At 42.3% G+C, this 11,166-nt stretch overlaps 1 protein-coding gene across 8 annotated transcripts in view; it reads left to right on the forward strand.

Annotated features, from left to right (window-relative positions):
- CYP27C1 (cytochrome P450 family 27 subfamily C member 1) overlaps positions 1-10,845 on the forward strand; it is a 46,005-nt gene extending 35,160 nt beyond the window's left edge. For all 8 annotated transcript variants that reach the window (XM_072788773.1, XM_072788774.1, XM_072788770.1 and 5 more), the window contains exon 9: positions 4,041-10,845. In XM_072788773.1, the coding sequence (XP_072644874.1) occupies positions 4,041-4,157 (117 nt within the window). In that variant the 3' untranslated portion in view covers positions 4,158-10,845. The remainder of the gene's footprint in view (positions 1-4,040) is intronic.
- The last annotated feature ends 321 nt before the right edge of the window (positions 10,846-11,166 follow it).

The raw sequence follows: 11,166 nt of genomic DNA on the forward strand, positions 1-11,166 counted from the left end.
AACTCCTTAAAATACAGGTTCCTGGGTCCGCTGCAGAGATAGTAATTTGGTGGGCCTGGGGTCAGGCTATTGGGGGGTGATTCTGACTCCATAACTGCTGGGCTACACTCTGAGACGTGTGAACCAGCCACTTACACAGCACAGTGGTTCTCAAACTTATTTAGGTTGTGAAATATCAGGAAGGCTTGGTTTTTGTTGGGAAATACCTTACATTTAATCTCTTGCTATTGAAATAGATGCTTTTGTACCTATGCTGTATTTTTGTTCATGCTGTAGCATGAGCTAAATTGTGTTTGAAGGAAATTTTATAAAAGAAAATCCTTTAGTAGAGAAAATTCTACTTACTAAATTTCCTTGCAAATTTAGGAAGACTACTATTAATATATCTTAGCCATGGAAGACCTTGGCCCCAACTTTGGGAGCTAGTGCCATTGACATCGTATTGGAAGAATGTAGAGATTACCTGGTGACCCAGGCTCCCCATTTCATTGAGGAGGCAACTGACACTCAGAGAATTGAGCCGCTTGCCAAAGTCACAGAGTGGCAAATGCGTGGCACCATCCAGGTGTCTTGACTCCTTCCTGTGTCTCCCCCACATGTCATGGGGGTTCCTTCCTGTGGCCTCCCAGAGCCCAGAGAGGAACACAGAGGGGCTGGGACCTTGATAATGGATGGCCCAAGAGAGCATGAGGCACTACAGAAGCCTGGCCTGCCTGGGAGGGGTGGAGAGGGATTTTGGATGGCCAGCACTTGGAGACAGCTCTGCGAGCTGGAGAAGTTGAGGGGCTACTGCCCAGCTGGGGAGCACAGAGCAGGAGGCATGGGAGGAGAACACCTCTGGAGCTGGGTGGCTGGGGTGGGAGAGACAGCCCAGTGACAGGGATGTCACATGGTCACCCCCCCATGCCCTGTCTGTCATGGTGCGGAAGTTGCTGGCAAAGCTCCGTGATGTTGCCCCCAATGCAGCCATCCCTGGGAGTAGTGGGCCCTGTGGACACTGGCCTGTCCCAGTCGTGTCTAAGGTGAACGGCAGCTCAGTGCGGCATGGATGTGAGTTCCAGGGCAAGTGGACTCAAATCCCAGTTCTGCTGTTTTCTAGTCCTGACACTCTGGGCAGGTTTTTCAGCCAAGCTCAGCCTATTTCTTTATTCACAATCTGGGCGCAATACCTACTTCTGGGTGTGTGAGGACTAAAAATTGTGTGTACACACAGTCTGTGCCAAAGAAGTGGAAGCTGCCATTGCCCATACACCTGCCCTGAGTGCTGCTCGGGTTTTCAGGAAGGTCCCACGCTCCATAAAATGCTGCCATATATTCTGCAGTTGCATCTTGGACAGACAGAGGCCACTTCCTACTGGGAGTCAATCTGTGGGCCGTGGGGCTTGCTGCTTCTCCAGCTCTGGCTGCCTGAAGAACGAGGGCGGGGGGTGCACCACAAGAGCACAAGGTGCCAGCCGAGGGCACAGAGGCCAGCCCTGCCCGGTGCTTCCACTGGAAGATGGTCAGAAACAGGGTGTTCAGTGGCAGTGATGGGGTTTTGTTTGTTTGGTGCTATTAACATACAAGTGTACCTGCTGCAGTTTTTCCTTAGAGTCCTCATTTCCACTTGTGCAAATATAGAAGGGGACCATCATTATTTGTAATTATCAAGAAAAAAAAAAAAGAGAATAGGCACAAATAAGCTGTGCTAAGAATGAGAAAGGAGACATAGCTAAACATGCAGTCATTGATTTTTTTTAAATCAAGAAAATACCACAAATGGCTTTTTTTTTGCTAATAGCTTTGAAGACTTAGATAAAATGTACAATGTACTAGAAAATGTGAATTGCCCAATTGACTCAAAGGAAAATAGACCTCAGATACTGAATACATGGAATCAGTGGTAAGAAGATTTACCCCTACCCCCAAACGTTCCAGACCTAGACAGCTTCATTACAAGTTTTATCAAACCTTCAAAGAATGGGTAATCGTCTTATACAAACAGAGGCTAGCAAAAGAAGTCTCATTTTTATGAGACTTGCATAGCCCTGATATACAAAACCTGGAGAGAATAATTTGAGAAGGGAAAACTACTGGCCAATCTGATGTATTAACAAAGATGGAAAATATCCTAAGTGACAAGTTGGCAAACCAAATCCAGCAGCATATGAAACAAAAGTGCATCCTCAGCACATGAGGTTTATTCAGGAATGCAGGGATGGCCCACCTCATGGACATCTGTTGATATCATTTGCCACAGTAGCTAACTGAAGGAGAAAAATTATATGACCACCCCTGAAAAGAATTGATAGCATTCCACACACATTCATGAAGAAAATCTCTCAGCACACTAGTAACCGAGGGGCTCTCCATAATCCTATAAGTGGCCATTTCCCCCACAGGACAGGGAGCATAACTGTAGCTTTGGGAAGGGAAAGGACTGTAATTAATGGTGCACTGTCAAACTGTTTCCTTAAAATTGGGAACAAGATATTTGTATCACAAGGAGAACTTTTAGAAGATACACCCAGCTCCTTGGAAATTGCGACTCGGGGCACAAGAGGGGCTTTGTTTTTTTAAGATCTTATTTATTTATTCACGAGAGACACAGAGAGAGGCAGAGACACAGGCAGGGGGAGAAGCAGGCTCCCTGCGGGAAGCCCAATGCGGGACTCCATCCTGGATCCCGAGATCACGCCCTGGGCCAAAGGCAGACGCTCAACCACTGAGCCACCCAGATGTCCCAAGGGGCTTTGTTTTTTGCTTGTATGTTTCCTGTATGGTTTGGACTTTTTTTAGTGAGCATAGTGTTGCCAACTCAGAAAGGGAAAAAGATCCTGCGGCACATTGGCTTTGAAGTGAATTCTCCTGCTTCAGGGGATATGCAAGCAGTTCTCTGAAGTCAGAACCAAAGGTCAGAGGTTAGATGTTTTGCTAAAGCCCTCTGGATACTACAACATGATGGACTGCCTAAATACAGGTTGTTCAGCTTGGCTCCTGGAACGTGACGATGGAGGGAGTTCAATATATGTCCCCAATCAACCCTGCCCCTGACCCCTACCTCCTGCCCCTTGCTCCCTGCGTGGCCTCCCCTGGAGCCCCAGCCCACCCTAGGACCTGTCAGTGGGCCCTGCTTCTTTGCCTGGGAGACGAGGGTGGAGAGGGAGTCAGGGCAGGGTGATGGTAGGCAGCCTGGATCTCGTGTGGCATTATATGTTCTCCAGAACTGATGCTTGTTAAGTGGGGCTTTCTTCTGGACCCAGGGGCAGCAGTAGGGGGCAGCAGCTAGTCTGCTGGTGAGCATGGCCCTCTGTCCCCTCCAAGATCCCACGTGTGCTCTGACACAGGTCGTCAGAGCAGGTTGCCTTGAGTTCCCTAAGCCAACATGACCTTGAACATCAGGCCAGGGCCGTTGATGGTGGAGGTTCTTGCTTTAGGGGATGGATACTTTGGTGCTCTTTAAAACTCATTATTCAGATGCTTTTCAGTTTTTCCCTGAGTGGTAGAGATGGTTCTCTTTTGAACCACAGAAATAAGAAACGGAATCCAGGTACAGATGGAGAATATTTAAATTAAGGACATTAATCACTGATACCTGTTTGGCTGATTCACCTGCCAACAGTGGTGCGCCCCCCAGTCCTCTATCACCTCAGATTCCTAGAGGGAGGGAACCCTGGGATTTCACCTTGTCCCCTCTGTCCTTCTTGCTCCTTTGATACCTTCTTTACCTAGACCTAAAGAGGAAGCAGAGGAGTTGGAGTTTTGAAATGGCTGAGAAAATGGAAGCCCTTTGAACGTTGTGTCTGCATAGTTTTGTCATGTGAGCTTCCCAGTTGCTCAGTGGACAGGCGGGGCTCCCGTGCAGGACCTAGTGCTGCTTTGGGCCCACAGCATTCCCCTGTGTCCCCTGACTGGTGACTGGTGTCCTATACCATGGCTGTGCCCACTTCCTGGGCTCCTGCTGCCCATGGACTCCAGAAGAGGCTGAAGGACACTCATCCAGAGCACTGCAAGTCCTCTGCTGTTCCCATTTTGAATCACCCCTCTCTTTTTTTCCTTAGTTGCTTCAACATTTTGAGATCAAACCATCCTCTTGGACTAAAGCTGTTCCTGCAAAAACCCATGGGCTGCTGACGCCAGGGGGGCCCATCCACGTGCGTTTCGTTAACAGAAAGTGAGCCTGTATTTTAAAACCCAGCCAACTGCCTGACACAACCTGGGTGTTCCCATGTCACCGATGACAGCGGAGGAGGGAAATGATCACTTTTAGAGGCTGCCTTGGTGATAACCTTCTCCCCCCCCCCCCATTCTGGGACACTTGTATGTCTTTATGCAGAGCAATGTCAAAAGATTATTCAACTTTTTGCAAACCAGTGTTGTCTTTTCTTTGGAGAAATGGCTGTTTAAAGATGAGTGGCACAAGAGACTCATTTTAGACCTAAGGACATCTCCAGCCTGAAAATGAAAGGTTTGAGAACCATTTACCATTCAAATGGTCCTCAAAAGAAAGCTGGGGTAGCAATCCTCATATCAGATAAATTAAAGTTTATCCCAAAGACTGTAGTAAGAGATGAAGAGGGACACTATATAATACTTAAAGGGTCTATCCAACAAGAAGACCTAACAATCATGAATATTTATGCCCTTAATGTGGGAGCTGCCAAGTATATCAATCAACTAATAACCAAAGTAAAGACATATTTAGAAAATAATACACTAATAATAGGAGACATCAACAGACACCACTTTCATTAAATGACAGATCCTCTAAGCATAACATCCCCAAGAAACAAGAGCTTTAAATGATACACTGGACCAGATGGATTTCATAGATATCTACAGAACTTTACATCCAAACTCAACTGAATACACATTCTTCTCAAGTGCACATGGAACTTTCTCCAGAATATACCATATACTGGGTCACAAATCAGGTCTCAACTGATACCAAAAGATTAGGATTGTCCCCTGCATATTTCAGGTCACAATGCTTTGAAACTAGAACTCAATCACAAGAAGAAATTTGGAAGAAACTCAAACACATGGACGTTAAAGAGCATCCTACTAAAAGATGAATGGGTCAACCAGGAAATTAGAAAAGAATTAAAAACATTTACAGAAACTAATGAAGATACAACCATTCAAAACCTTTGGGATACAGCAAAAGCAGTCCTAAGAGGGAAATACATCTCAATACAAGCATCCCTCAGAAAATTGGAAAAAACTCAAATACACAAGCTAACCTTGCATCTAAAGGAACTGGAGAAATAACAGCAAATAAAACCTGCACTAAGCAGAAGAAGAGAGATAATAAAGATTCGAGAAGAACTCAATGAAATAGAGACCAGAATAACTGTAGAAAAGATGAACAAAACCAGGAGTTCGTTCTTTGAAAGAATTAATAAGATAGATAAACCATTAGTCAGGCTTATTAAAAAGAAAAAAGACTCAAATTAATAAAATCATGAATGAAAGAGAAGAAATCACAACCAATGCCAAGAAAACACAAATGATTTTAAAAACGTATTATGAGCAGCTATACACCAATAAATTAGGCAATCTAGAAGAAATGGATGTGTTTCTGGAAAACCACAAATTACCAAAACTGGAACAGGATGAAATAGAAAACCTGAACACACAAATAACCAGGGAGGAAATTGAAGCAGTCATCAAAAACCTCCCAAGACACAAAAGTCCAGGGCCAGATGGCTTCTCAGGGGAATTCTATCAAACATTTAAAGAAGAAACAATATCTATTTTACTAAACCTGTACCCTAAGATAGAAAGGAATGGAGTACTTCCAAATGTGTTCTATGAGGCCAGCATCACCTTAATTCCAAAACCAGACAACCCCCCCCCAAAAAAAGAATTATAGACCAATATCCCTGATGAACACAGAGGCAAAAATTCTCAACAAGATACTAGCCAATAGGATCCAACAGTATATTAAGAGGATTGTACCATGACCAAGTGAGATTTATCCCCGGGATGCAAGGTTGGTTCAACACCTTGGTAAAACAATCAACGTGATAGATAATAACAAGAGAAAAAACAAGAACCATATGATCCTTTCAACAGATTCAGAGAAAGCATTTGACAGGAGCCCGGCCCGTCCACTGAGTAACTGGGAAGCTCACGTGACAAAGATATGCAGACACAACATTCAAAGGGCTTCCATTTTCTCAGCCATTTGAAAATGCATTTGACAAAATACAGCATCCGTTCCTGATCAAAACTCCTCAGAGTGTAGGGATAAAGGGAACATTCCTCAGCATCTTAAAGCCATCAATGAAAAGTCCACAACAAATATTCTCATTGGGGAAAAACTGAGAGCCTTTCCCCTAACATCAGGAATACAACAGGGATGTCCACTCTCACTACTGCTATTCAACATAGAAGTCCTAGCCTCAGCAATCAGACAACAAAAGGAAATAAAAGCCATTCAAATTGGCAAAGAAGAAGTCATACTCTCCCTCTTCGCAGATGACATGATACTCTACATAGAAAACACAAAGTCTCCACCCTAAGATTGCTAGAACTCATACAGCAATTTAGCCATGTGGCAGGATACAAAATCAATGCCCAGAAACCAGTGGCATTTCTATACATTAACAATGAGACTGAAGAAAGAAATTAAGGAGTTAATCCCATTTACAATTGCACCAAAAACATAAGATATCTAGGAATAAACCTAACGAAAGAGATAAAAGATCTATACCCTAAAAACTACAAAACACTTCTGAAAGAATTTGAGGAAGAAACAAAGGAATGGAAAAATATTCCATGCTCATGGATTGGAAGAATTAATATTGGAAAAATGTCTAAGCTACCCAGGGCAATTTACACATTCAGTGCAGTACCTATCAAAATACCATGGACTTTCTTCAGAGAGTTGGAACAAATCATCTTAAGATTAGTGTGGAATCAGAAAAGACCCCGGAAATATTGAAAAAGAAAACCAGAACTGGGGGCATCACAATGCCAGATTTCAAGTTGTACTACAAAGCTGTGATCATCAGGACAGTGTGGTACTGACACAAAAACAGACACATAGATCAATGGAACAGAATAGAGAACCCAGAAATGGGCTCTCAACTCTATGGTCAACTAATATTCGACAAAGAAGGAATGAGAATCCACATGAAAAAGGACAGTCTCTTCAATAAATGATGCTGGGAAAATTGGACAGCCACGTGCAGAAGAATGAAACTAGACCACTCTCTTGCACCAGACACAAAGATAGACTCAAAATGGATGAAAGATCTAAATGTGACACAAGAATCCATCAAAATCCTAGAGGAGAACACAGGCAACATGCTTTTTGAACTTGGCCACAGCAACTTCTTGCAAGATACATTTGTGAAGGCAAGAGAAACAAAAGCAAAAATCAACTATTGGGACTTAAGTTAAGAAGCTTTTGCACAGCAAAGGATACAGTCAACAAAACTCAAAGACAACCTACAGAATGGGAGAGGATATTTGCAAATGACGTACCAGAGAAAGGGCTAGTATCCAAGATCTATAAAGAACTTCTTAAACTCAACACCAAAGAAACAAACAATCCAATCATGAAATGGGCAGAAGACATGAAGAGAAATCTCACAGAGGAAGACATAGACATGGCCAACATGCACATGAGAAAATGCTCTGCATCACTTGCCTCAGGGAAATACAAATCAAAACCACAATGAGATACCACCTCACGCCAGTGAGAATGGGGGAAATTAACAAGGCAGGAAACCACAAATGTTGGAGAGGATGCGGAGAAAAGGGAACCCTCCTACACTGTTGGTGGGAATGTGAACTGGTGCAGCCACTCTGGAAAACTGTGTGGAGGTTCCTCAAAGAGTTAAAAATAGACCTGCCCTAGGATCCAGCAATTGCACTACTGGGGATTTACCCCAAAGATACAGATGTAGTGAAACGCTGGGACACCTGCAGCCCAATGTTTCTAGCAGCAATGGCCACAATAGCCTAACTGTGTCAGGAGCCTCGGTGTCCATCGACAGATGAATGGATAAAGAAGATGTGGTCTATGTATACAATGGAATATTACTCAGCCATTAGAAATGACAAATACTCAGCATTTGCTTCAATGTGGATGGAACTGGAGGGTATTATGCTTAGTGAAGTAAGTCAATCGGAGAAGGACAAACATTATATGGTCTCACTCATATGGGGAATATAAAAAGTGGTGAAAGGGAATATAGGGGAAAGGAGAGAAAATGGGTGGGAAATATCAGAGAGGGTGATGGAACATGAGAGACTCTTAACTCTGGGAAACGAACAAGGGGTAGTGGAAGGAAAGGTGGGCAGGTGATGGGGTGACTTGGGTGATGGGCACTGAGGGGGGCACTTGACAGGATGTTACACTATATGTTGGCAAATCAAACTCCAATAAAAAATATACAAAAAAAAAAAAAAAAGACAAGTGCACTGGATCGTTGGTGTTTCCTATGTGGTCTTACCCTTGTGCTATACTTGATATGCAACTAACTATAGTATCCTATACGTTCATTCAAGGAAATGTTGGTTTACTTATAAATTCAGTGCCTGAATATTTGTTCTGTAATACTGCACCAGGACTCTGTCAAGAGGCAAATGTAACACTGTTTCTAATTTGAAGAGGGAGCATTACGAATGTCTCTGTAATAATGTAAGTATGGGAAGAAATCACGGAGTCAACATTTTATCATGAGCACCAGTTAGATCCTGCAGGAGGGCTCAAAATTAAAAGGACCATATTCTTATTTTTCTCTCCAAGATTGGTGCTTCTTTTTCCAGTAACAGCTCCTAAAGAAGTTGAATATTAGCTTTTCTTTGAAAGAAATCATCAGTAAAACGTAGAACTTCTGGTGAAATACAGAATAATTGGGCTTTCTAACTAAGTGTAAACGTTAAGCAGATGTATAAGAAAGAAAATCTGATGGTGTGGAATTTCATTGCCTCAGTCGAGAAAAATGAATTAAACAAAGCATCGTGGCAAACACTGTAACTTTAGAACATTTTTATTTCAAGGAAAAATAAATATATAAACGGATGAACTATAGATAAAATAATATTTTGATCTTCATGGTGTTGTTTTAAATATCTGAACTGGAAATGTGATCCAGCTGTTGGTGCTTATGTAAGGCTCCAACCGGACGCCTTGGGCCTCAGGATTGCTCGCTCATGCCAAGCTCTGATGCCTTTCACACTCCTTGCTGATTGCTAATAAGAAAAAAACACCATTTTATAACATTTTCCCTGCAAAGTCATGCTTGAAACTGCTTATTCTCAATCTCACAAATCCTTTCACATAGTCCTTCCCTGAAATCACCTCCCTACTAATACATACCATATACCTCCCCCCAACTTTAGTCATGCTGCCAAATAACCCTTAAGTTAAGTATAAATAATAGCCCTTTCACATACCATCTTTGTTAAAGTATGTAACAATGTTAAGTCTATGTGTGAGGACAGAATAACTTTAGGACGAGGGCTGTAAAAGTATGTACAGTTAAATATGAAATTATGTCATAATAACCAACAAGATGTTGGATTACTTTGAGGTATGTAAACTTTTATAAGATAGCTACAATTTTATTCTGTTTGTGACTGAAATTAAAAAGTATTGAGATTAACTAAGCAACTTGAAGCGACCTCTTATTCTATAAGGCAACCCTCTTGTGAAGTGGGGCCCTTGCCTGGCAATGGAAGAACATGGCACAGACCATGAAGTGTTCTTACCAAAGAAATGGAAATTGTATTGGATAAGTCTGTAGATTTACTACCAGTTTATAGGAAACACAGGTTTCCTGATAGAGGGACATGTTAAAACTCCAAGACGATACCATGTGATTTCACTCATAAGTGGAATCTAAAAACAAAAAACAAATGACTAAACAAACAGCAAAAATACAGAGAACATGCTGATGCATGCCTGAGGGAGGGGGGACAGACGTGGGGGGATACAGGCTTCCAGTTACGGGATGATCAGTTACGGATGAAAGACACAGTATAGGGAATACAGTCAGTGGCATTGTAATGCCTTGTATGGTGACAGGTGATAGCTACATGAATGATGAGTGCAACATAATATTTCAACTTGTCAAATCACTAGGTGTTGCACACCTGAAACTGAGGTAACATTGTGTGTCAACTACACTCAAATAAAAAAAATGGTTTTGAAATGAAAACAAAAATAGTCTTTACGTGGAAAAATAAATAAAATACACAATAGCTTTCCAAAAAACAAAACAAAACAAAACAAAAAAAACAAAAAACAAAAAAAAATCCCAAACAACAACTTCATGCAGATGCAATCAGTAGAACCCAGAATATAGTGAAGTCTACATGACAACTGGTTTTGTTTTTAGCAAATAAACAAAAAAGGAAAAAGAAAAAGAGGAAGGGGACTGTTGCAGATTATGAGAGATTTAAGAGACATATTGACCACATGTGAAGCTGGACTTGGATTGAATCCAGATTTAAATAAACCACTCATAAAGAGACATTTAAGAGATAATTAGGGAAATTCGAACACTGTATTTGATGATAAGGAATTACTGGTTTTTTTTTTTTTTTTAAGTGTGCTAGTAGTAGTTATTACATTAAAAGAGAGATCTTCTCTCTTGGAGTTATCTCTGAGAGATACCAATGGGCCATGTTTGTGGATGAGCTGCTATGACATCTTGGATCTGCTTTAAAATAGCGGTGCTGTGGAGGGTGGGTGATGTGCGGGGGTGGTGGAGGGCCAGGTGATTGAGTCGGCCCAGTGCTAACTGCTGGAGCTGGGTGAAGGGTACCTGGAGGATTTGTGACATTCCCCCTGCCTTGTGTAAGCGTGTGTGCATTTCCATAATAAAACATGTCTTCAAAGCCAAAGATTGGATTGATCAATAACCTCATTTTTCATTTCTTTTTCATCACTATTCACTAACCAGCCAAACTGATTATAAATTAGGTTCTTCGGAGAGCTACCCTTTTCTTTGAATAACTGTTAGAAATGATCGATTTAAGTACAGGACCTCCACTGTGCTAGGACTCGGGGTGGGGTTGGCCATGGTCATGCCAGGCCATGGTCAGCCAGCCCTTCCCTTTGGAGCTGAGGTCAGATCCAGAGATATGGGTGAGGGAGGGAAGGGGCAGGGACGGAGACGAGGTAGTGAAAGCCCTGGGTGTGAGACTGGTGGGACCTGCAGCATC

This window comes from Canis lupus, chromosome 20 (assembly GCF_048164855.1).
Source record: "Canis lupus baileyi chromosome 20, mCanLup2.hap1, whole genome shotgun sequence".
NCBI lineage: Eukaryota > Metazoa > Chordata > Mammalia > Carnivora > Canidae > Canis > Canis lupus.